The sequence below is a fragment of the Schistocerca serialis genome, chromosome 7, assembly GCF_023864345.2.
Source record: "Schistocerca serialis cubense isolate TAMUIC-IGC-003099 chromosome 7, iqSchSeri2.2, whole genome shotgun sequence".
In the NCBI taxonomy this organism is placed as follows: Eukaryota; Metazoa; Arthropoda; class Insecta; order Orthoptera; family Acrididae; genus Schistocerca; species Schistocerca serialis.
Window position 1 is genome coordinate 494,219,139 of NC_064644.1, and position 27,955 is coordinate 494,247,093.

At 43.9% G+C, this 27,955-nt stretch overlaps 1 protein-coding gene across 1 annotated transcript in view; it reads right to left on the bottom strand.

Moving 5' to 3' along the window:
* LOC126412398 (semaphorin-2A-like) overlaps window positions 1–27,955 on the bottom strand; it is a 425,849-nt gene that overhangs the window by 78,625 nt on the left and 319,269 nt on the right. Inside the window, exons 6-7 of the mRNA XM_050081975.1 lie at window positions 21,641–21,911; window positions 2,681–2,911 (exon numbers count right to left, since the gene is read on the bottom strand). Of these exons, the coding sequence (XP_049937932.1) occupies window positions 2,681–2,911; window positions 21,641–21,911 (502 nt within the window). The remainder of the gene's footprint in view (window positions 1–2,680; window positions 2,912–21,640; window positions 21,912–27,955) is intronic.

Genomic DNA, 27,955 nt, shown 5'->3' on the forward strand with positions numbered 1-27,955 from the left:
CCCGGCCTGTCGAAGGCAGACAACTCTTCGTCCGCTGCTAATGGCAACCGCTTTAGCAGAGTCTCCGAGAAGATATCACCGAAGCCGCTGTACTGCACCGCCGATCGAAGTACCAGTCGACCGAGAGGAACCACATCTCCGGCTAGATCGACGGACGTCTACATCGATTGTACAGCCATTGTATTGTAGAAGAAGTTACGTTCAATAAACTGTTGGAGAATACAAGAGAAGGCGATGAGCCCCGAGTCACCACGTTCAGTTACTTCCAAGATGTGTTCGATCGAGTTCCGATCTGGCGCGTTGGGGTTCAACACACCAACTGGAACTAACTCATGTGTTCCTCGAACCATGCCATCACACGCCTGGCATTGTGACATGGTGCATTATCTTTTAGAAACATGCCACTGCCGTCGAGAAATATGATCGTCATGAATGGGTATACCTGGCCTGCATTCATCGTACGATACTCCTTGGTCATTATGGTGGCCTTGCACGAGGTCCACTGGGTCCACGGATTTTCCCCACAGCATAATGGAGCCAGCGCCAACTTGTCTCCGTCCCGAGTACGGGTGTTCAGGCGCTGTTCCCCTGGAAGACAACGGTTTCGCGCCCACTCATTGACATGAAGAAGGTAAGAGGATTCATCAGACCAAGCAACACTCTATCACTGCACCAAAGACAACTGCCCATTTTCACGCGCCCATTTCTGTCATAGTTGCCGATGTCGTGGTGTTAACATTGGTACATGCATAGGTCGTCGGCTGCGGAGGCCTGCTATAAGAGCGTTCGGTGCACTGTGTGTTCAGCCACACATGTGCTCTGCCCACTGTTATAGCTTGTTGTTAATTCCGCCTTCCTGTTTTACCAGTCTGCCCAGCCTATGACGCCCCATATCTGTAATGAGGAGTGGGCGGCCAACCCCACGACATCTAGACGTTTCACCCTGGTTCCGGCACGTGTCAAAGACACGCTCCACAGCGCTCCACCAACACCCTAAGGGTCGTGCAGTTTCCGAAATGCTGGTATGGAGCTTCCGGGCCATCACAATCTGCCCTCGATCAAACTCAGATAGATCGCACACCTTCCAAATTCCGTACACGGACACGCCCACTAATACTACGTGCACCGTGCGTCTATCTTACGAGACGTCATTCCTCACCAGCTGACGCTATATATCGACAGTAGATCTGGCTGATCAGTGTAGCTTCCGTAATGTACGAGGTGTGTACACAAAGTAATTTAAGTGACTTTTCTCCTGTTCTATTCGAATAAGAACTGACTATTGCCGCCTTCAAAGGAGTTGCCCTGGGAAACCATACACTGGAGACGATTCTTCCACTCCTCATAGCCGTGCTAGAACTCGGGTATTGTAATGAACTTCAGCTGCTCAGTTACAGTCACTGCGATGTTATCCTGAGCCCCAATGCGACATTCGTTGAGGTGTGTTTACAATCTCGTCACCGGGAATGACACGTTCCAGAAAATGGGAATGAATTTCAGTCGACTGCATGAAGTCTACGAATCTATTCTTCCACATGTCCTCTAGACCCCGTAAGAGGTTTGTCCGAAGTAGATTTGAGCAGATATTTCTCATTCCCAGTTAATTGGCTAATATCTGATGAACGTTGGTCTAACTTAATTTCAACTCTGCCTCAATCATTGGGACTATCAAACGACAATCGTCACGCGCATGAGTTCTTGAAACCGAATGACATCCACTGCGACCATCATTTTTCAATTGATTGCCTCCGTTCTGTAAACACCTTAAACCACCTAAACGTCTGGGCACTTGACAAAACACTCTCTCCGTAGGCAAGTAGATGATTTTAATCGTCCCCATTGCGTTGTGTCCAAGTCTGAAGCAAAATCTCGTCCGTCTCCATTGCTCTCATTGATAGCACAAATAAAACTTTCTTCGACAGTACAAAAGAAGAAAAAAAGAATTGACAGTTCCTTCCTTCAAGTCCGAGCCGCGCTGTTTTAGGCGTGTTGCCACGGTTCGCGCTGTTCGTTCCCCCCCCCCCCCCCCCCCTCTTCTCTTGGGACGTTCGAGTCCTCCCTCGGGCATGGATGTGTGTGTTGTCCCTAGCGTAAGTTAGTTTATGTTAGATTGTGTGTAAGCCTAGGGACCGGTGACCACAGCACTTAGGTCCCACAAGAATTTACTACAAATTTCCAAATTTTCCAAGTCCGATATCACCAGTGTCCCCGCATCGAACACTATGCTATCAGTCTCATTACTTTATTTACACACCTCGTATTCTTTAATTTTTGGTTCCATACTTATTATAAATGTTCGAGATACGACACTAATTCCAACAGTACAGTACACATGCCGAGAATAGCTTTTATTCATACCACCAATGACTAAGTTAGGCCATACAAATGCCTTAAAGTCATGAGATGGAGAATACGCTCTGTGCTTCTTTCTTAGGATTAAAGCTTACATGATATTTACCAGCTTTCTGATAATATCATGATAAGATATTTTCGTTGTTTACATAGGGTGATAACTGCCTCACGTTTAGAAATCGCATGACCTTAATTGACGGCTCTGTAGTTGAAACTATTTGTGCTATAAGTAGAGAAAGTTATCAGTAAATATAAAGTACTGGTGAAAATGTTGCCATCCTTTAATCGCATTATTAATTATTAAAATATGATGACGAAGGGTACTCACGTATCTCGTCGAAGTAGAAGGGGAACTCGCCGGGCAGGGAACAATTCAGGCGCGCCTTGAGGAAGGTGGCCCAGTTCTGCGAGAGGATGTTCTTGCCGCCGGTGTCGCGCTTGCAGACGCGCGCCACGCGCGAGTAGACGCTCTTGCCGCAGTTGATGTACTCCATGGCCGGCTCCCGGAAGAAGAACAGCACGTGCTCCCCCACGTCGAAGGAACCCACGAAGTTCGGCTCTGCGGACAAGTGCCAATTGCAGCATTCACCGAATCTTAGTTTTACACCAATGCATGTTTGTTCAGGAAATTTTTCAAATCGATAACTTTCCCCTTATTTATTCGAACAGTTTGATCCAAAGAGAACTACGACACCACTTGTCTGCAGATTTTGCGTGTATACCGTATGACTCTTACTGTACTGTTTCCTTCATTCCATGGACAGTTGGTAATGAAAAGATTATTGCTGCTGTGTCTTCTCACAGTACTGCAGAAAGTGCTAGTTTGTGTAACTTACACTGTGGCCATTAAAATTGCTACAATAAGAAGAAATGCAGATGATAAACGGGTATTCATTGGACAAATATATTAAACTAGAACTGACAAGTGATTACATTTTCACGCAATTTGGGTGCATAGATCCTGAGAAATCATTACCCAGAACAACCACTTCTGGCCGTAATAACGACCTTGACATGCCTGGGCTGTGTCAAACAGAGCTTGGATGGCGTGTACAGGTACAGCTGCCCATGCAGCTTCAACACGAAACCACAGTTAATCAAGAGTAGTGACTGGCGTATTGTGACGAGCCAGTTGCTCGGCCACTATTGACCAGACGTTATCAATCAGTGAGAGATATAGAGAATGTGCTGGCCAGGGCAGCAGTCGAACATTTTCTGTATCCAGAAAGGCCCGTACGGGACCTGAAGCATGCGGTCGTGCATTATCCTGCTGAAATGTTGGGTTTCACAGGGATCGAATGAAGGGTAGAGCCAAGGTCGTAACACATCTGAAATATAACGTCCACTTTTCAAAGTGCCGTCAGTGCGAACAAGAGGTGACCGAGAAGTGTAACCAATGGCACCCCATACCATCACGCCGAGTGATACGCCAGTAGGGCGATGACGAATACACGCTTCCAATGTGCGTTCACCGTGAAGTCGCCAGACACGGATGGGACCTTCATGATACTGTAAACAAAACCTAGATTCATTCGAAAAAAATGACGTTTTGCCATTCGTGCACCCAGGTTAATCGTTGAGTACACCATCGCAGGCGCTCCTGTCTGTGATGCAGCGTCAAGGGTAACCGCAGCCATGGTCTCCGAGCTGATAGTCCATGCTGCTGCAAACGTCGAACTGTTCGTGCAGATGGCTGTTGTCTTGCAAACGTCCCCATATGCTGACTGAGGGATCGAGACGTGGCTGCACGAGCCGTTGCAGCCATGCGGATAAGGTGCCTGTCATCTCGACTGCTAGTGATACGAGGCCGTTGGGATCCAGCACGGCGTTCTGTATTACCCTCCTGAACCCACCGATTCCATATTCTGCTAACAGTCATTGCATCTCGACCAACGCGAGCACCAATGTCGCGATACGATAAACTGCAATCGCGATAGACTACAATCACACCTTTATCAAAGACGGAAACGTGATGGTACGCATTTCTCCTCCTTACACGAGGCATCTCAACAACGTTCCACCAGGCAACGCCGGTCAACTGCTGTTTTTATATGAGAAATCGGTTGGAAACTTTCCTCATGTCAGCACGTTGTAGGTGTCGCCACCGGCGCCAACCTTGTGTGAATGCTCTGAAAAGCTAATCATTTGCGTATCACAGCATCTTCTTCCTGTCGGTTAAATATCGCGTCTGTAGTACGTCATCTTCGAGGGGTAGTAATTTTAATGACCAGTAGTGTAGTTTTGCTTCTGGCGTAGAAAGGAAATGCCACCAGAGAAACAGATGACAACTTTATACTCTAGAGAAGCTCGAAAGTTCCGTGGTAGTTTGGTTGTACATTTCCTTACAATGAACCCACGAGTTACAATATGCTCTAGACGTTATATGTATGTCATTTTATGGCTGCCTGAATAACAATAACTCAGCTGACCACACTTTGTACTACCACTACGAAACTTGCTCAAACATTCACTCTACAGCACTTCGTTTTTCAGGTTAAGGGACGTGCGGTTTGAGGCGCCATATCACGGATTGCGCAGCCCCTCCCGACGGAGGTTCGAGTCCTCCATCGGACATGGGTGTATGTGTTGTCCTTAGCATAAGTTACTTTACGTAGCGTGTAAGTCTAGGGACCGATGACCTCAGCAGATTGGTCCCTTAAAAATTCACTTCGGCTATCATCTGCCGGTAGGTGATGGTTGAAATGATCACTATAGCAAAAATCTACTAATAACAATATTGCTGGTCCCTGTTTTGACCACAAACGAGGAAAATTCTTCCTACATGTCGGTCAGCGGCCTGAGGGTGGCGTAGTCAAACTTTGAAACTTGTTGCCAAATGAAATAAGCTTGGAAACTTGACAACTCAAAGTGTTTAATTGGACATCCTCTAACAAACTGCCAAGTCCCGCAACCATCTCTAAGAAGATGGACATACAGTTCCTCTATTCAGTTCCGTGCAGAACTTCCTGAATGGCAAAAACCTCACCTTCTTGGACGACTGCAGACTAAACCCCGAATAATTCATCAAATTGAAAAATGATTCAAATGGCTCAGAGCACTATGGGACTTAACTTCTGAGGTCATCAATCCCCTAGAACTTAGAACTACTTGAACTAACTAACTTAATGACATCACACACATCCATGCCCGAGGCAGGATTCGAACCTGCGACCGTAGCGGTCGCGCGCTTCCAGACTGCAGCGTCTAGAACCGCTCTGCCACACCGGCCGGCATCAAACTGAAAACCCCCACATTTGGGAAGAGTGGCATTTATAGGCTTCCAGAAAAATGACAATATATGTCGACAATAATTGTGTATAGTGCAGGAAATAAGTAGTTTGTTTACAAAGCCCACCCGCCTTATTTCATTCTATTGTACACGACCTTGTGTGTGAAATTTGTAAGCAGAGCGGCCAGCAACCACATTCTGTCGTAGCTGCTGACCTGTGTGTCTGAACTGTAATGAAAAGCGAAGAGCGGACGAACTTATGACACAACGCAACAAACACACAGATCATGGCTTGGGAACAAATTTTATTAGGGACAAATTGTTCACTGATGCTTCTCGGCGACACTAGGTGTCCTTTTGTATGCGTTATGCTCCTGAGAGGTGGCAGAGTGTAGGAACTCCGTGACTTGGGTACACCGTATGTGTTGCCTATAACCCACTCATCTGCTCTGAATGAAGAAGGGTACAGACCTCTTCCTGGGCGTGAATGTCCTAGGAGTGTCGACCTGCCACTCTATCCTCCTCTTCTGCGCGGTGTCATTCCGATGCGACGTAGAGGGATATGAAGCCAGCACACTGCTCTCCCGGTCGTTTCCCGACTTTCCACACACTGGACCCGCCGCCACTTCTAAATCAAGCAGCTCCTTAGATGGAAACAAGCGTATGAGAGCAACCTGTGCCACTCCTCCCCCCTGGGATAAATCCTTGGCAGTACCGAGAATTTAACCGCTGCCCTCCGCGAGACAGACACCTATGCTGCCCTCTCAGCTAAGCAGGTGGGGAGGACCAGCAAAAGTAAAGTTCCTGATTCAGTTCTGAAATACCTTTCTCCGCTTACACACATTGTTAGGGTTTTCTTGTCGAAAATCGGTTTACTGGGGTAGGTAGTATGCAGCACAGCTGGTTCTCTGATATTTCGTCGACCCAGAGTCGACAACTACTAAAGAAGGCCTATATTCACCGGATGAAATCAGAGTACATTTTGTCTCTAACAGTAGTTGTTCCCCTAGACCTTTGATGTGAAGACTTTGAAACACTCTGCACGTATGATGTACTAGAACTCTCATTTCTGGCTTCTAGGGGCTGTACAAGAAATATAGTTGATAAAGATTTGGTAAGGATTCATGTCCCGAAAAATATCTTTTACATATAAAAAAAATTTCAGCTGGCTGACTTTCGTATCTGCTCCTTACAAGTACGACGCGTAATGATAGAGCAGCACGATGCATGTTTCGAGAACGTTTTCCGTATTGCCGGAGTCCATCATATAGTCCCAACGCCAAGAAGGATTTGTGGGAGATAAAAGAAAGTTGGTAACCGCGTTTCTACATCTGAGTGTTGACATCTATTCGTATTTCACGCCAGTCGCGTAGAAGTGATGCTAGTAGCGTCGCTTGAAGATGCACAGTAGGTTCGCTTTAAATACGCCGTCGTGAGCGTCAGTAACCTTTGTGATCGGGAGTTGTGTGTTGATGTTAGTCAAAAATGCCTTTAAGGTGACGAAGACGCCACTATCTGTAGTTCGCTGATCTGAAAGAGGTCGTGTAATAACGCCACGAGAAGCTGTATGCTCCTTACTCAATATTGTAGAAGGACTTAACAGGAATGTAGCCACTGAACATGGTTATTGGCAACGATGTTAAGGAGAATGGACGGTCGCAAGGAGACTGGGCTCCGGTCGGCCATGTGGTATGAGCAAGAAGGAAGACCATCACGTTCGACATATGGTTGTGACGCATCATAGTTACTTAGAAGTTCCATTGATCAATAGCACCGAAAAACCGTTATGATGTGGAACGTGTCAAATGCACAACAAATGCCCACAGGAAACAAGTTTTTTCTTTTCTTTTTTTTGTTTACATTATAGTGTTATATCGAAATATTTCTATTATCTATCCCATTCCCTTAAATGGCACAAAATGCAAATATTATATCTCTAGATTTATTTACTCATACTGAAGAAATCATCTATGGTATAAAAGGAGTTGTCAAGAAGGTATGATTTCAATTTGTTTTTGAAACTATGACTGCTGTCTGTCAGACATTTTATTTCATCTGGTAATTTATCAAAAAGTTTTATAGCTGCATATTTTACCCCTTTCTGTGCCAAAGATAGGTTAAGTGAAGGATAGTGTAGTCTTTCTTTTTTCTGGTATTGTAATCATGAATGTCACTGTTCATTTTAAACTGGTTCATGTTGTTGAGAAAAAATGTCAGTACTGAGTAAATGTATTGTGGAGCAGTTGTAAGAATTCCTAACCTTGTAAACAGATGCCTACAAGATGTGCGACTATGAACCCCACACATTATTCTAACTACTTTCTTTTGAGCAGTGAATACTTTTTGCCTAAGTGTTGAGTTGCCTCAGAATATTATTTCCTATGACATCAGAGAGTGGAAGTATGCAAAGCTTACTAATTTCTACATCCTCAAAATTGGCAATTATTCTGATTGCTAAAGTTGCTGAACCTAATCGCTTTAGGAGATCCAAAATATGAATTTTCCAAGTAAGATTATCATCTATATGTACACCCAAAAACTTAGTATGCTTTACCCTGGCTACTTACTTCTTTTGATGTGTTATGTTTATTGGTGGAATTATACTTTTTGCAGCAGAAAATTGAATGTACTTTTCCAAAGACATTATTTGTATAATTTTCCATCGGACTTTCTTTTACTGGATTAATAATTATGCTTTTATCATCAGCAAACAGTTTTAAACCAGCTTCCTGTTTCAGATAGGAAGGAAGGTCGTTCACATATATCAAGAACAGAAGGGGACCCATGATTGAACCCTGTGGAACACCTAATGTAATTTCACCCCAGTTAGATGAAGTGACAAACTCCTTTGAATCACTTGAAGCCTATAAAGAGACTTTTTGCTTCTATAGATATGATTTAAACCACTCATATGCTGTTCCATTTATACTACGTCTGCAATAGCAATTCGGCCACCAGTTGACATAATGAATGTTACAAATTGGTTAGCTCAAGGAGATCTCCGAGCCAGACGCCCAGTAGCGTGCATCCCACTGAAACCAAATCACGGCCATTTGCATCTTCAGTAGAGTCAAGTGAAACTTCACTGGAGGACAGGGTAAATATCTCTTATGTTTTCTGATGAAAGCTGGTTTTCCCTCGGTGCCAGTGATGGGCATGTGTTGATTAGGAGGAAGCCAAGTGACCACCTGCCACCAACCTGAATGCGGCCTAGGCACACTGGACCTACGCTTGGAGCTATAGGCTGAGGTGCGATTTCGCATGACAGCACGGAACTCTCTCGTGGTTGTCCCACGTACCCTGACTACAGATCTGTAAGTCAATCTGGTGATTCGACCTGTTATGCTGCCATTCATAAACAGCATTACAGGGGGTGTTTTCCAACGGGATAACGTTGATCTACAAACCGCTCGTATAGCCTAACATGGTCTACAGAGGGTCGACATATTGCCTTGGCCTGCTCCGTCACCAAACCTGTCTCCAATTGGACACATATGGGTCATCATCGGACGATAACTTCATAGTTATCCACGGATCGCATTAACCGTCCCTGTATTGGCTGACCAAGTGATACAGGCATGAAAACTCCATTCCACAAAACGACATCTGCACCTGTACAACACAGTGGGCAACGCTGGTCATTTAATATACCAGAATATCACATTGGCATTGGCTTATTTCGAGCTTACATTAATCTGCGATCTTGCAAAGATAATAATTTAAATATGTTACCTAGACGTACTCCGGAAGCTCCATTAATCTACATTAAATACACTACTGACCATTAAAATTGATACACAAAGAAGAAATGCAGATGATAAACGGGTATTCATTGGACAAATATATTATACTAGAACTGACATGTGATTGCATTTTCACGCAATTTGGGTGCATAGATCCTGAGAAATCAGTACCCAGAACAACCATATCTGGCCGTATAATAGCGGCCTTGAAACGCCTGGCCATTGAGTCAAATAGAGCTTGGATGGCGTGTACAGGTACAGCTGCCCATGCAGCTGCAACACGATACCACAGCTCATTAAGAGTAGTGACTGGCGTATTGTGACGAGCCAGTTGCTCGGCCACCATTGACCAGACGTTTTCAGTTGGTGAGAGATCTGGAAAATGTGTTGGCCAGGGCAGCATTCGAACATTTTCTGTATCCAGAAAGGCCCGTACGGGACCTGCAACATGTGGTCGTGCATTATCCTGCTGAAATTTAGGGTTTCGCAGGGATCAAATGAAGGGTAGAGCCAAGGGTCGTAAAATATCTGAAATGTAACGTCCACTGTTCAATGTGCCGTCAATGCGAACAAGAGGTGACCGAGACGTGTAACGAATGGCACCCCATACCATCACGCCGGGTGATACGCCAGTATGGCGATGACGAATACATGCTTCCAATGTGCATTCACCACGATGTCGCCAAACACGGATGCGACCATCATAATGCAGTAAACAGAACCTGGATTCACCCGAAGAAATGACGTTTTACCATTCGTGCACCCAGGTTTATCGTCGAGTACACCATCGCAGGCGCTCCTGTCTGTGATGCAGCGTCAAGGGTAACCGCAGCCATAGTCTTTGAGCTGATAGTCCATGCTCCAGCAAGTGTCGTCGAACTGTTCGTGCAGGTGGTTGTTGTTTTGCAAACGTCCCATCTGTTGACTCTGGAATCGAGACGTGGCTGCACGATCCGTTACAGCCATGCGGATAAGATGCCTGTCATCTCGACTGCTAGTGATACGAGGCCGTTGGGATCCAGCACGGCGTTACGTATTACCTTCCTGAACCCACCGATTCCATATTCTGCTAACAGTAATTAGATCTCGACCAACGCGAGCAGCAATGTCGCGATACGATAAAACGCAATCGCGATAGGCTACAATCCGACCTTTATCAAAGTCGAAAACGTAATCGCATTTCTCCTTCTTACACGAGGCATCACAACAACGTTTCACCAGGCAACGCCGGTCAACTGCTGTTTGTGTATGAGAAATCGGTTGGAAACTTTCCTCATGTCAGCACGTTGTAGGTGTCGCCACCGGTGCCAACATTGTGTGAATGCTCTGAAAAGCTATTCATTTGCATATCACAGCATCTTCTTCCTGTCTGTTAAATTTCGCCTCTGTAGCACGTCATCTTTGTGGTGTAGCAATTTTAATGACCAGTAGTGTATATGGGTGGGTGTGAACTTAATGGTACGCAAAAGGTTTCCCCACTTAAGGCTTTTCCTATTATGTGTTAACGACCATTTCTAGATGACAGACGACATAACGTAATGATGATGCAAAATGGACGGTTGTGCGTCATCAGGTCAATAAAGACAATTATTTTAGAAAATATGATCAATAAAGTTTTGCATTACGTCTAGAACATGTGGCAGTAGAGGGAAGATAATAACGTAAAACGTGCATGCTTGATCCGTTTTTATAGGGGTTGATAAAGTAGCCGCAGCTGCATCACGTGACATGACACACACGTTCTCGAAGACTGTAATAGATACTTGCCGAGTATATGACACGGCGCCCTGTTAGGCAGAAGAGCGAAATGTAATAGGTCAGTCGCCTGGGGTACGCCACGGGCCCGGAATGGGCTGTCGCAATAAAAGTAACAGCTCCCGGTAATGGCGGTGCGGCAGCCTTAACGCCCACGCGTGGCCCGAATGCGCGGTGGCGGCGGCGCGAGAAAGTGCGACTTGCTTTCTCCTAATGGCCCCACTCTGCCGTACGTAAAGTTATTTCTGGCGAGCAGTAAAACCTTGAAACGGATAAAAATTTGGCGTAATAATCGTATATTTTACAGCCCTGCGAGGCGACGGCGGCCGGGCAATATACGAGGGCGGGGCTTAAGTCGGCGCGTAACGACCCCAATAAATGCAGGCTCGCCATTTATTTGCATTAGCTCGCGAGACGTGCCCCGGATCCGCAGCTAGGAGAGCGAAAGGCACCGTCAAGCGCCACGCGCCACGCGCCGCGCGTCACCCAATTACACGGATTAGCGCTTTACGACGCGGGCCGCCCCTAGCGGGTTGGTGGGAGTGGCATCGGTCCCGTGGAGGCGCCGCCTCAGAGGGCGGCGGTGCTACGGCGGCTGCGACCTCTGCCACCTGCTGTCGAACCGCTTTCCCGCAAACTGGAGCCAGTGCTGTTCGGGGCAAACGCATTCTCGGGGAAGGCGTCGCAAGGTTATTGCCTGTATACAGAGATCCGGGTCGTGTTTAAAATATGCTAGAGGCAAGAAACAGTCAGCCCCTTCCCTGCGCGATAGCAATGAAAATACTATCGATGACGGTCCTGCTAAAGCAGGGTTGTATTGTATTGTATTGTATGTTAACCGGGGGCCTAGAAGCGACGGAGAGGCTCGTCCCCGCCGCAGCCGGAGTAGTCCACAACCCCACGACGACTGCCGCAGTCCACTTCACCCCTGCGCCGCCCACACTGAACCCAGGGTTATTGTGCGGTTTGGTCCCCCGGTGGATCCCCCAGGACACGTCTCACACCAGACGAGTGTAACTCCTATGTTTGCGTGGTAGAGTAATGGTACGTGGAGAACTTGTTTGCGCAGCAATCGCCGACATAGTGTAACTGAGGTGGAATAAGGAGAACCAGCCCGCATTCGCCGAGGCAGATGGAAAACCGCCTAAAAACCATCCACAGACTCGCCGGTTCACCGGACCTCGACACAAATCCGCCAGGCGGATTCGTGCCGGGGACCAGGCGCACCTTCCCGCCAGGAAAGCCGTACGTTAGACCGCACGGCCAACCGGGCAGGTCAAAGCAGGGTTACTAAACACAGTCTTTCGAAATTCCTTCACCAAAGAAGACGATGTAAATATTCTAGAATTCTAATCGAGAAGAGCTACCAACATATCGTAGAAGTAAATGTCCTCTGGGTAGTGAAGCAACTTAAATCACTTAACAAAAGCAACTCTGCCGAGCTAGATTCTGTACCAGTTAGAATCCTTTCAGAGTAAGCTGTTGCAGTAGCTCCACACTTAACAATCACTTAACAATCACATTCAACCGCTCGCTAGACGAAAGATCCGTACCCAAAGAGTTACACAGGTCACACCAATATTCAAGAGACCCAATAGGAGTAAGCAACTAAATTGCAGCCCCATATCATTAAAGTCAATATGATGCAAGATTTGGAACATAAATTGTGTTCGAATAATATGAATTACTTCGAAGAGAACGGTCGATCCACTCACAGTTAACATGGATTTAGAAAACATATTTCTTATGGAATACAACTGACGCTCTACCTCACAAGCGGCTGGTAATCAAACTGCGTGCTTAAGGGGGGGAAAAAAAGCTTCAAATGGCTCTAAGCACTATGGAACTTAATGAGGTCATCAGTCCCTAGAACTTAGAACTACTTACACCTAATTAACCTAAGAACATCACACACATCCATGCCCGAGGCAGAATTCGAACCTGCGACCGTAGCGGTCGCGCGGTTCCAGACTGAAGCGCCTAGAACCGCTCAGCTACACCGGCCGGCCTATGGAATATAGTGTCATATATGCGACTGGATTCGTGATTTCCCGTCATTGAGGTCACAGTTCGCAGTAACTGACGGAAATAGCAATCGAGTAAAACAGAAGTGATTTCTGGCGTTCGGCAAAGTAGTGTTAAATTCCTCTGCTGTTACTTCTCAGTAGACTCGATTTATGAGACAATCTGAGCAGCCGCGTTAGGTTGTTTGCAGATGATGCTGTCATTTGTCATCTACTAAAGTCATCAGAAGATCAAAACCAACTGCAAAACGATTTAGATAAAATATATGTATGGTGCGAAAATTGGTTATTGACCCTAAACAATGAAACGTGTGACTTCACATAAGTGAAAGATGGAACCCGTTAAGCTTCGCTTACGCGATAAATCAGTAAAATCTGAAAGCCGCAAATTCAGCTAAAAACCTAGGAATTACAATTATGAACAACTTAAATTACAAAGAACACACGCAAAATATTGTGGGGAACACGAACCGAAGACAGAGTTTTATCGGCAGAATGCTTAGACGATGAAACAGGTCTACTAAAGAGACTGCGTACGTTGCGCCTGACTGTCCTGTTACGGAATACTGCGCGGTTTGGGACCCTTACCATATTGTATTAACAGAGAAAGCTCAAAGAAGGACGGCATGTTTTGTACTATCAAGAAATAGGGTAGAAAATATCACGGATATGATATGAGATTTCGGGTGGAAATCATTAAAGAAAGACGTTTATCGTTGTGGCGGGGTCGTTTCATAAAATTTCAGTCAGCAACTTTCTCCTCCGAATGCGAAAATATTTTGTTGAGTCCAATGTTCACAGGAAGAAACGATCATCATAATAAAATAAGGGAATTAAGAATTCGCACCGAAAGATATAGCCGTTTTTTTTTCATGCTATATTCTAGAGTGGAATAATAGAGAATTAGTGCGAAGGTGGTTCGATGAACCGTCTGTTGGTCCTGTAAGTGTGATCCGAAAAATAGCCGTGACTATGTAGATGTAGATGACCAAGAATAACTCCCTCACGTTACGAGGGGCCCTCATAAGGTATTACTTAACACAATCATGAAACAGACTTGTGCAATAAATTTGTTATCTGTCTGTAGGTGCACGTCTGCATCCCTGGAACACTCTGAAATCCCCGGCCCCACATCACCGTAGCACACTGGTAGAACAAACGAATGGGCGCAGCCTATCTCCGCTATATCGATTGTCCACCCAATTTGTTTTGGCTCCTCTAACGTACATATCCAACGAAAGATTTAAGACTAATAAACTTCCTTATATCTCCAGTAATTAAGTCATTAGCGATACACTCAGTAACACAAAATTACTGCTGCATTTCAGAGAAAATCAGTATTACCTAACATACACGTATGTACGAGGGTCACTCCAAAAGAAATGTACATAATTTTTTTTTTAAATCCATCTTTTATTCTACATGTTTGAAAGTTTTACAGTGTGTATATACATCCGTTAGGAATAATATTTTCATTTCTCCACATAATTTCCATCCCTCTCAACTGCATTACGCCATATTAGAACCAGCGCCTGTATACCCGCATGGTAAAATTCTGGACCAACCTGTTGGAGCCACTGTTTGGCAGTGTGCACTAGGGAGTCATCATCTTCAAACCTTGTTCCACAAAGAGAGTCTTTCAGATTCCCAAGGAGATGATAGTCACATGGAGCCAGGTCAGGACTGTAAGGCGGGTGTTTCAGTGTTGCCCATCCGAGTTTTGTGATCGCTTCCATTGTTTTTTGACTGATATGTGGCCGTGCATTGTCGTGCAACAGCAAAACATCCTGCTTTTGCCGATGTGGTCGAACACGACTCAGTCGACCTTGAACTTTCTTCAGTGTCGTCAGCAGTCACCAATTGTTTAACTTTCTGCGCATTGTCTGGAGTGTGTGCAGTACGAGGCCAGCCGCTGCGAGGACAATTCTCAATATTGCCTTGCCCGCTTTCCTCACGTAACCTGCTTGCCCACCGACTAACTGTACTGTGGTCGACAGCAGCATCTCCATACACCTTTTTCAACCTCTTGTGGATGTTTCCCACTGTCTCGTTTTCACAGCTCAGGAATTCTATGACAGCATGTTGCTTCTGTCGAACGTCAAGTGTAGTAGCTATCTTGAAGACATGCTGTGACGGCGCCACTCACGGGAAAAGTTTGGAGTAAGTTTGAAAACAAGCGGGAAGAATGTATCTACACACAGTCAAACTTTCACACATGCAGAATGAAAACTGTATTTTTACAAAAATAGTGTGCATTTCTTTTGGAGTGGCCCTCGTATATCGAACGGTTCACTACGTTGGTCAGTTCATTATTTGGTATTGCTTCATCTCAACGGCACAATATTATTGCGGTTTTTGGCTTCAGGTTTTGTACCGTTTGGCAACATTCCGGCGATTTTTCATTTACTTCCTGTTACACCAGTCCAAAGCCTATACGAATGGTTTCAAAAAAGTCAAGTAAAGAATTAAGTAAAGTTCACGCAACTTTGTGAGGAGATACGTGTTAAATCTACAACCAAACCGTAAAAACATATGTATCCATATTTCAAGAGGGACCAAGGAAGATGATTTGAAAAAAAACTCGAAATGCCTCTCGTTTAAAATTCTTTTTAATTAATTGCACTAAGGTTAATACGGCGAAATCAATAGTAATTACAGTAATTTTCCCTTAAGACTCTATTACTTTTAATTCTGCAATTGCAATTTCGGCTTTATACCAACGTGAAGCATAAATATTCGATGCGATATCACGGCACAGATATAACTAACGCTACCCACTTTGACCATACGGCACAGATATAAGTAACGCTACCCATTTTGACCATACGAAGTAAGATTTTATCCAGAAGCAAAATATAAAACATGAAGCAAGTGATTTTTAGCTACCAGGGAGACATCAAAGCTTTGTTCACAACGAATATATCGACATCAGTACGTCGTTTTGAAATACCACCTTACATTTGTTGTTATGTAAGTCACTTCTTCTTTTCTAGACTTATAGAAAATGGTATCGCAGTGCGCCATTCACGTAAAGATTACGTTATTGCAGACGTAACACAGAACTGATATTGACTCTCCTGTTGTCTCACAAACAGCAATGCAACAACGAGCTGAACATCTGTAAATCATGTTTTCTAGTCATTGTCCGGAATTTTTTGAGGAAGAGAAAAGTGTGTGCAAAGTCTGAGCTGCACATGTTGAAATCCCAACAAAGCAAGAACTCGAAGACGCCTGCCGTGTCTTGATTGAAATTAAAAACGCGAATACTTATTTTCTGGAATGAATCTTCTCCAGAACAAAACAACGGCGCCTACTAGGACTTGACTGAAAAGTTAACAACAATTTTTTGTAGGTGTGGAGGGAGTCTTCGTGTAATGAATACGAACCCACCATAAAACGACAAAGTGAATAAATTAACGTGAAACGTCAACAGTTCGGCAAAATAACCGACATTCAAGTCCGTGTAACTTTTACTGGCAGTTTCGCATCTTTGTATGAATGTTCTCTGCGTTATTCTCAAGTGTGGGAAGACTGTGTAGAATACATTATGCATTGAAACCATCGGCTTAACTTATCCCTTTTTATTAATCCAGCAAAACTTTTTTAGACTGCTGGACTATATATATTCATCACATTCCGATGTATTTTCATTATCAGACCGTTGCTTTTTATATTCTTTATTAGTTCGTTGTGTTAGTATACTCAACAAAAGTCACATACGTTTTAATAAGAAAGCTTACTCAGCTGTGCTTTAGAAGTTTGTGTCAGTCAAATGTGCTTCTACAACTAAATGTCAGTTATAAAGGTAAGTGTACAAACAGCAAGGTTAATCATTTGTAGGGGAGAATATTCTATCTTGAAACACTTCTCAGTCTTTCGGCTCTAGCCAGCCCTGTAGTAGAACTTCCATACGTTTTCTTATTCCATTTTCAAATGATAACATCCAATTTATGCACACCGAAGACCTTTTCTGAAATAGCTAAAACTTCCAGAAAACTGAGGTTCTTTCACATCTGAACGACTTTTTCAAAGTATACTACGGTCATGCACTTGAAGCAAATATTTTATTCAAATTTAATCGAAAAACTACTGTCAATATTGTACTTAATAATGTGTGTGTTACATTATTGCTCCACCACATACTGATAATCAGTACGTGAAATCAAATTAAGAAGCGCAGTGCATCTGCAAAGTCTCTCGGCAGTATCGAGCTCCACGTGTCTCGCCTTGCGGGACGCGTAAGCTTGAGAGCAGTTAGTGTCGTTGAGTAAGCTAGGGGCCGAGATTCACTGCTAGTGGCTACAGTCATGCTGGGAGATGGGATTCAACATTATTATAATTAAAACAGTTTAATTAATTATATTGATTACAATTAAATACAGTGTACTAGCCAATATCGCAGTAGGTGCTGGAAAAGTTTCCCCTCTTTCTTGAAGGCTCGGTTCAACTCTTTTACATTTATTTCCGAATACCTTTACCAATGTTACAAGTGTAATCGAATGTCTTCAGTTCATCAATTATCTTTGGGTTATTTTCACACATAAAAGTTCTGACCGCACCCCAGAGAAAATAGTCGGGCGGAGACAGATCCAATGAGCGCGGGGGCCAGAGATCTTTCGTGATTAGTCTCCAAATATTTCATCTATAAGTCATAGGGACTGGTGTGCCCCATGAACAGTAGCGTTGCCATATTGGTAAAATCAATGACTGATATCATCTTCATTCAACCGAGCAATAAACGGACAAAATAATTTGGGAACGATACACATGGAACGACGGTAGTATAGGAAAAGAACGACCGTATAATTCTTGCTCGTGTTCTGGCAAACGACACTCCTGTTTCCTCTGAGTGCAATCGTATTTTGCTTAAGACATGTGGATTTCCTGTTAACGAAATTCGTGAATTTTGGGAACTGATGTAGTCAGATAAGAGAAACCAAGCCTCATCAGACAAACAAGTTCGATCTAGATCACTAACTCCATTGTGGTTAACAAATCGCTGAAACCATTCACAATACGCTAATCGTTCCGTCTTGTCCATATGGTGTAAATTTTGTACAGATACATCCCCAGTTCTTTTGTTAAGACCCTACGCGCTGTCGTACGAGAGACTTCAGCCTCTTGTGATAATTTCCTCACTGATTCTGTTGGACTCCGCTGCATGATACCCAAAAAGTCGTCAAGCACCCATTCTGTTAAAACTGTGGGGTAATCAGTTCGTAGTGCATCATGAACTGAACCTGTTGGCTGGAATTTTGCGTTTTAAATCACGTACAGGGTACAGTGTCGCGATGAGGTCACCTCGAAGCAGGGAAACGATACCTAAATTGCAGCCTCACATGTTTTCTGAAGTTTCCTCCGGTACGGAACATCTCTTCCACTAAAACCACTCTCTCTGCAGTGCCAACGTTCTCACTACACTCAGCTTACACAAGAACTACACTATAACGAAACTAAGAGCTGCATCGTACATGCAACACTAATAACCCACCCTACCAATGCAGGTCCACGGTACACGTGCTGGCGAGACTTTCGCTGCAGAGAAACTTCGCGGATGCACGGTACTATCAAAAACCGGTTGAAAATTACAGAAATTCCGAAAATGAAGCCAAGGTCAAGTAACACCATTTCGAGACAGGGAAAATTGTTAAGACATTAGAGAAAAGCAATTCATTTGCAAATATAGAATGTTCCAAGGTATAGAGATGTTCCGTTACTATGTACAAGAGGGTTCATGGCTGACGAAGTATAGAAGTATAGTTGAACCGTCAATACTTTACGCAAATGTCTTTAAAAATATACAGAATTTTACTCACAATAAAACTCTGTAACAGAAGAATTAGCAATATCCGCAAAACACCATTTATAAGTTATACATAATTCACAAGTATATAACTCGTATAATTAGGAATACTACGTCAAATACGTGGCCTATTCGGAAAGTAAGGCCCGATCGGTAGCAAAATTTAGATCACTGGGAAAATCAAATACGTACTATTTGCAACAGTTAGCTACATATTCCAGCTACATTTCTGCATAGTCGCCGTTCCGATTGAGACAATTGTCGTAGCGTTGTACCAACTTTCCAATAACCTCGTCATAGAAGCAAACTGCCTGTGCTTCCTGCCAGTTCTCTACCCTGGTCTACAGCTCGTTGTCTGCACGAGAACGTTGTCTTCATAGCTAGCGGTTCAAATGAGCAGAGATGAAACTCAACGAGAGTCAGTTACTGCCTCTATTGTGGGTAATCAAACGCTTCGCATAGAAAACGCTGGAGAAGCATCTTCATTGCCCCTCAGAGTGCGGCCGAGAATTGTCAAGGAAAAGGAAACTTTGTGGGCTGCGCGACATCATGCGAAATCTCACACGAGCCCCTCATACTTGGCGGGAGACACTATTGTTCTAGGCATTTTTACGTGCTCACTGTGCGCTCAGAACTGAAAAGAGAGAGCTGACGCAATCGACAGGCGTGATAGAGACAGTGCCCATCTGTGCAAAGCTTCATTGAGCCGTGGTAAAATTGCACTTTTGAAGAGCGCGCCGCAACGCGTTGTGTGAAGCAGCCGCCCTCCGTTTCTGGCGGTGGCGCCGCTGTGGCGATCGCAGCTTTAGTGTCTCCCGCTGGTGGGAAAGGGGAAAGGTTGCCTGTTCACGTGCATTTAAGGGGCGTTATCAACTCGGCAGTTGGTCAGTTGGAGTGAGTCTAAGTCATTCTGTCGGTCTCGGCGAGTCTAGTCAGTTGGTCAGCCGGGTCAGTGTGGGGCAGTCAGTGTCTGTCTGTCGTCCGGAGTGCCAGTATGTGTTAGGCCGCCAGTCTGCTCCAGTTTGTTCAGGCAATGGTCATTGGCGGTTGGATCGATCGGTTGGCCGGTCGCGCACTGGGACACAAGATGACTAGTTCGCCTTGAGCGTCGGCGCATGTGAGGTCGCCACGTCAGTCCAGTGGGCCGCGCCGTATAGCGAGAGGTAGTGGCTTCGCAGCCGACACGAGACCAACAGGAGTCAACCCACGACGTCGGTCTGGCCGGCGCGAGCTGCGACGCCGTAAGACGGGAGATCGGCGCGCCTTCCTGCGTCCGTTGAAGCGGCTGGCAGCGGGCGGTTCGGGAGAGCGTTTTGGGGGTGCTGCGCCAGGTCTTCGCCAGACATCGCAGTTTACTAGAAGTTAAGTGATTCGTGCGTGATATGTTGTTTCTTTTACCTGTTAAATTCTACTTGTTTTCTTGGTCAGTCTCTCGTCCCCAACTTGCTCGTCTCTCTCCCGTCCGCATTTGTTAGGCAGTTAGTGTCTGTCTGTCTGTCTGTCTGTCTGTCTGCCGTACGTTAATTGCTGCCTCTGTCATGTTTGTCGGATTCGGTGTAAACGAATTTATTGCTTGAAGTGAAACGGCCGAATTCCTGAAATATGTTTTTATCTGGCCTATCATCTTGAGAGGCGGTTTATGTGTAATGTAGAGCATGTTTGTATATTTTATGTAAGAACTGCATTTATTTAAATGGTCGTTTTAGTATATAAAGTTGCCACCCTTCCACCGTAAGAGTTTTTTTTTCTTTTTCTAAATCAAGCTGTACCTTCGGTGGCAAGTTAATTTTTCTAATGTTAGTGTTTTGTACCATTTCCATCCCTCCTACGGGGTGCATAGTTTATGTGCTTGTGTGAGTTGTTAAAATTTTTAGTTTAAAGTAATCTGGTGTGTTGCAGATTTGCACCAGTGTAGTCTTACAGACGTTGTTGTGAGCAGTCGTGACTACGGCCGTGTCAAAAGGGAGCGGCAAGGTTCTCAGCCCGAAAGCTCATACTGTGAAAATTTGTTCTTTCTGCCTCTGAATAAATTGTAACTTGATATTTAGAGGGTGCTTTCTGATTATAATTTTAAATCTGTTAAGAAAAAAAGAAAAGGAGTACTTTTAGGAATAAAATTTCCATTTGTGAAAGAAATTTAATTTGTTTTCATCAGTTACCCACTGGCAACTACTTCCACGCTCACATAGTGTAATTAAATGTGTTAATGTTGTTGATGAATCGCTAGTAAATAAAATAAATTCGAAAAGGTTTTGAAAGTAAATTCACCGTTCATTCATCAATATTTTCACTGTGTTTTCCATTTCACATGCCACTGGACCTTAGTTTCCGAATAGCCCTCGTACAACCTCATGCCTCACAGCAACCAAAACAGTAGAAAATGTTGGAAACTGTCATGGCGGTCTCTAGTGCACATTGCTTAATGTGATTCTAAAATCGGTGAGCAGAGTGTAACACCAACCAGGAAACACCTTGTGTTCCTAGGTTCTCTAGTCTTCATGCAGTACATTCTCTCCTGCTACAAATTAAATAACATTCAGTATTAGTGTTCTTCTAACGACCAGCGTATCTAATAAGGTACTTCAAACTCATCATGTACTTAAACACATTTTTTAAAATATTGACGAATGACACCACAGAATAAAAATTTGAGAAGATTTGAAGTACTATGCAAGCAAAGAGGAAATGAATAGGAAAGCTGAATGTGTAGAGAGAGGTAGGTGGTAGTACTCACTGTCGAGCCACTTGGAGTCGTACTTGAGGGTCCTCTTGAAGGAGAACTCGCGGCGGCCGGTGGTGAGGTTGTGCAGGTCTGTGCGGAAGATGACGGTGTCGGCCTTGGTGAACTCGGCGTTGGTGCCGCTGTAGAGGCCCGGCAGGCCGCCCGGGTTGCCGCGCTCCACCCACACCGCCGTCGAGTTGTCAGCCGGGTCGTACGGGCACTTGGCCACGCCCGTGCCCACGCCGGGCACGTGGTCGCGCCGCGACAGGTGCGTCAGGTTCGCCTGTAGCGAGGAGGCGTAGCTTAACCAAGTGTGCTGCAACGCAGACTGTATACAGGGCGATTTTGCTATATGCAGGCGAACTGAGAGAATAAGATGCAGAAAATGTCATACCGACATACGACCGGAAATGCCTTCCAAGGGACTTGCACCCCGCTTGAAGCCGAAAGTAGAAGATCTTCCACATTGTAGTCTACAACGACCGAAGCCACGCAAGTCTAGAATAGTGTGTCACCTGAACAAAAATAATATCCTCAGGAAATCGTAAATTGGATTACAGCACAGTTGTTCTACTACCAAGAGGAGGTCACAGCTTTGGGATTAAGGATTTACTTCGAACGTTGTACGCCTTTAGTGGGCCATTGAAACAATAGTCTGGCAATTTCGAGAAAATCGTAGGCGAAGTTATACGCGTCAATTATGTAACTGATGTATCTGTGCATAGGTGCTCAGTGCCAGAGTTCATGGTGATCAAGGGGTTTATAAAAAAAACTGAGTGAAAAGATGAACAACGAACTTCAACGGACAATAAAAGAAAGTGGTTAGCGTTCCAGCTCCGTCGTGAGCCGGACGTGTAAGAGGCGACGGTTCGACTCCTACTCAAAGTTGATTTTTAATCTACATTTTCTTCATCACTGGTCATATTATTTAATTTATATGACCTTGAGAGGTATTATAGTGGAAAAAACCACGTACATTTTCGTGAAGTTGTAGTGAATTTCATATTTTATTTGACTATTTTGTGTTTGTAATTAAATTTTCAACCGCTCGGCCACCCAGGTCCGCTTTTTTTTTATTATGTTGGCACACATGTCCCGAACATGTGTTCACAGTTTCAAGAGTATACGTGCGACTGCTAAGAATTGTTGCAACTAATTCCTACATTGAGAGCATATGGTAGAATACATTTCGGTTTTCATGCAGCCTCAGAGAAGAATGTTTGATTGATTGAGGTTTCCAGGATCTTTCAGGCTAATGCGCAGTGCTCCCTGACCGATTGCTTGTAGTACGGATTAATAATGCACGTACTGGTTCTGTAAAGTGCCGCGGTGTCCCATCACTCTTGATGGACATCCTCCGTGTTGTGTGTAGGGGAATGTCCTCCAGTAGCGCCGGCAGGTGCTCTTGCAGGAGCGGTCTGCACACCGGTCGTATGACTAGGGGAGGCAGCACGTAAGGCCCATGCAAATAGTAGCCACGATGCCGCCCCGCATGGTTACTGCAATTGTGGCTCACTGAGAAAGTTAGGACGTCACAACACTACGTTCTTCAGATCAACTGAATATCAGTTTCCGATACCTGGTTGCTTCATGAAGTAAAGGATGTCCCAAATAATGTATACATTGTTTGAAACTGAATACCTCTTTAACTAAAGCAGATAGGAAATAAATGTTTTCGGAATAATGTAGACTGAAGATCATCTTAAGGTGGGAATGCTCAAAATAATCTCCTTCCACAGTAATACATCACTAACAACGGCTTATAACAAAGCCAAATACCAACTGCGCTGTTTCGAATTGAATAGCATCGTAGGCTAGATCAGTTTTCTCTCTTAGATCATCCTGAGATTGTGGTTTTGTGTCGTGCACTGTGCTCTTCACTTGTTCCACATAAATGGTCCAAATCCATCGATCAAGCTGGGTGATCAACAGCACTTCCTCTTCATCATATACAGGGTGTTACAGAAAGGTACGGCCAAACTTTCAGGAAACATTCCTCACACACAAAGAAAGAAAATATATTATGTGGACATGTGTCCGGAAACGCTTACTTTCCATGTTAGAGCTCATTTTATTACTTCTCTTCAAATCACATTAATCATGGAATGGAAACACACAGCAACAGAACGTAAAAGCGTGACTTGAAACACTTTGTTACAGGAAATGTTCAAAATGTCCTCCGTTAGCGAGGATATATGCATCCACCCTCCGTCGCATGGAATCCCTGATGCGCTGATGCAGCCCTGGAGAATGGCGTATTGTATCACAGCCGTCCACAATACGAGCACGAAGAGTCTCTACATTTGGTATCGGGGTTGCGTAGACAAGAGCTTTCAAATGTCCCCATAAATGAAAGTCAAGTGGGTTGAGGTCAGGAGAGCGTGGAGGCCATGGAATTGGTCCGCCTCTACCAATCCATCGGTCACCGAATCTGTTGTCGTGAAGCGTACGAACACTTCTACTGAAATGTGCAGGAGCTCCATCGTGCATGAACCACATGTTGTGTCGTACTTGTAAAGGCACATGTTCTAGCAGCACAGGTAGAATATCCCGTATGAAATCATGATAACGTGCTCCATTGAGCGTAGGTGGAAGAACATGGGGCCCAATCAAGGCATCACCAATAATGCCTGCCCAAACGTTCACAGAAAATCTATGTTGATGACGTGATTGCACAGTTGCGTGCGGATTCTCGTCAGCCCACACATGTTGATTGTGAAAAAGTACCTTTTGATCACGTTGGAATGATGCCTCATCCGCAAAGAGAACATTTCCACTGAAATGAGGATTGACACATTGTCGGATGAACCATTCGCAGAAGTGTACCCGTGGAGGCCAGTCAGATGCTGATAGTGCCTGCACACGCTGTACATGGTACGGAAACAACTGGTTCTCCCGTAGCACTCTCCCAACAGTGACGTGGTCAACGTTACCTTGTACAGCAGCAACTTCTCTGACGCTGACATCAGGGTTATCGTCAACTGCACGAAGAATTGCCTCGCCCATTGCAGGTATCCTCGTCGTTCTAGGTCTTCCCAAGTCGCGAGTCATAGGCTGGAATGTTCCGTGCTCCCTAAGACGCAGATCAATTGCTTCGAACGTCTTCCTGTCGGGACACCTTCGTTCTGGAAATTATCTCGATACAAACGTACCGGGGGCACGGCTATTGCCCCGTGCTAATCCATACATCAAATGGGCATCTGCCAACTCCGCATTTGTAAACATTGCACTGATTGCAAAACCACGTTCATGATGAACACTAACCTGTTGATGCTACGTACTGATGTGCTTGATGCTAGTACTGTAGAGCAATGAGTCGCATGTCAACACAAGCGCCGAAGTCAACATTACCTTCCTTCAATTGGGCCAACTGGCGGTGAATCGAGGAAGTACAGTACACACTGACGAACTAAAATGAGCTCTAACATGGAAATTAAGCGTTTCCGGACACATGTCCACATGACATCTTTTCTTTATTTGTGTGTGAGGAATGTTTCCTGAAAGTTTGGCCGTACCTTTTGTAACACCCTGTATATCTCGAAGGAAATGTGCAACTGAGAAATTTGCTGACGTTAAGTACAGAGTGGGTTTACAATTCTTTCTTCAGTTACGTATGAATTTCCAGTAGCCCAATACATGAAATTATTGCTGTTAATTGTTCCGCTAAGTTTAAAGGGCGCTTCGTCCGACCAAATAATGAGATATTCATAGCATTCATTCATCTTCTTCACGTATGTAGATGGCCCACCCTCAAAATTCAGTTCGCCTGTAGGGATCATCCTAGTTCAGAGCATGAAGAAGTGTTTGAATGTAAGACTTCCATCTCAGAGTCCGAAAAATTCTGTGAACACTGACTTCGCTGATCCTAGTCTCGAAGAGAGCACTGTTACACAGAATTTTTTGGGGATTGCGTGTACGCATGCATCACAGCAGCAATACTTCCGCTGCCTTTTGAACGTCTCTTTCCTCCGCTTCCTTCCTTGTTCACATCACGCATCTTCCGTTCACTTCAAACTTACATCGAATTCTTCTAACTGTTACTTGAAAAGGTGGTGGCGTCCCAAATTCAAATCTCCAGTGTCGTCGAATGTCACTTATATTCACTGTTTTCCAGTAACATTTTAGCACACACTTCGGTTCTTCAAACGATAACGCCATATTTATTTCCAATCCCAAACAAATTGAAGCCTTATTAAGCTTTTCACTACCTTCTGAATTATTGTTCAGCAAAAAATGATTTCCGTCTCCTTTATTTAAGGAAACATTCAGTTTTGAAGTGTTTACACATTATTTTTCTACACCCAGTGTATTTGTTGTTATCTCCGTCGCAATATCAGTCAGTCTAGGCATCGAATTTTTGAACATTCTACGCGCTAAATGTCATACGTCATATATATTTGCACATGACATGTGAAATTAAATACAAATACTTCCTAAGAGAATGTGTCCACTTAACATTTTGTCACTTGAAAATAAGTTAAACCTCGGCATTGGCTAGTAGTGCTAAATAATGTACTTATTTTTAGTAAAAACTCTGGTGGATGTGAGTATGTCCTTCTTTGAAGTTCTCGAGGCTGTTGAACATGCTGAGAAGAAATCAGTTCGAAGTGAAACATTGACGTTGCGGCTAAAACGTAAAGAGAATAATGAAACACGTAAGAAGTAACACGTGTTTATGTTCTAGAGTACGTTTTGTAATCACTAAATGTCATCTGATGCTCGTAACTGTGTATCGACTGAAATGATGGTGCCAGTGTGATGTAAAATTAAAGAAACTTCATCGTTCAAAGTTTATGTTCACACAACTTGATCTGCGATGTTATTATCCTCTACACACGTTTTACAGAACTTACGTCATGACTGTACAAGTGTGTATGTATAGGGACTCAAATAAACCTTAATGGTTCCCAGAAAGCGAAAAATCGGGAGCGACACTGAAATTTCTGTTGTGCGACGTTTAATTACACGGTCACGCGAGGGCTGAGATCTCTATTAAAAGATATTTGCGTGGCCGATGGTAATCTATGGCTTTTGCGTTGGACATGCAGGTCACGCAGTCGTTTTGAGTTAGGAAACAGCTTCTACAGCTCGAGCGACCAGCTACAGCCCAACTCCTTCATTGCCCAGTCCATATTTTCAGATTTAACCAAGACTTATGTCTTGAACCGGTAAGAGTAACATGGCTTTACTAAGTATCGCATTACGTTTTCTTTCATATTTAAATGAAAGAGGGAGTTGGATATTCTTCTAATGTACCTCTGGAAAATTATGAGTGCTACATTTTAAAGTCATTCTTGTATGACCTATCGCTACTCATGTAACAGTTGATAGTTTGGTTTGGTTACGTTATGTTCCGTAGATCATTTTCACGATTATTTCATCGATATGATGTGAAACAAGTCAGATTACAAGATATATATACAGCTAACATTAATGTTACTGAAATTTTAATCCTACGCGTGCAACTACATTTAGAGGTACAATTTTTTTTATTTTTTTATTTTTTTTACCAGAGCTGAAACAGAAACTCCTCCATAGAATAGAAGGAGTTGTCCAAAACAAATGATTTTAAGCTAGATTTAAAACTTGATCTGCTACCTGCCAGACACTTCATGTTGTTGGGAGATCAAAGATCTTTGTTGCTGAGTAAAGTATTCCTTTTTGAGCAACCGACAGCATATTGATGCGTTATCTTCAATACCTGTCGTATAAATTCTGAATGAAGACACGCACATCAGACTGTGTACGCCACTTGTAATATCACTGAAGCCCGTCGCCTTTAGCAACTTGAAAAATTTGTTTACAGAATTGGATCACTGTGTATTATCATGCACGGAAAGTTATCGAGTAAAACAGAAGTAACAATTGGCGTTCGCCAACGAAGTGTTACAGGCCATCTGCTCTTTCTGATATAAATAAACGATTTACGAGACATCTGAGTAACACTCTTGGACTGTTTTCAGATGGTGGTGTCATTTACTTTTTAATAAAGTCATCAGATGATCAAAACAAATTGCAAAACGATTGAGACAATGTATCTGTGTGGTGCGAAAAGTGGCAGATGACTCAAAAAAGTGGAAATTGTGAAGTCATCCAAATGAGGCCAAATGGAATACACTGAATTTCTGTCACACGATAAACTGCACAGATCTAACGGCTGTAAATTCAACTAAACATTTAGGGATTACAATTACGAATAACTTAAATTCGAACGATGACATGGGTACCGTTGTGCACAAGGAAAAACCAAAGACTAGAATTTATTTGCAGAAAAGAAAATTCAGCAGGTCTACTAAAGAGATTTCCTACACACATGTACGTCCTCTT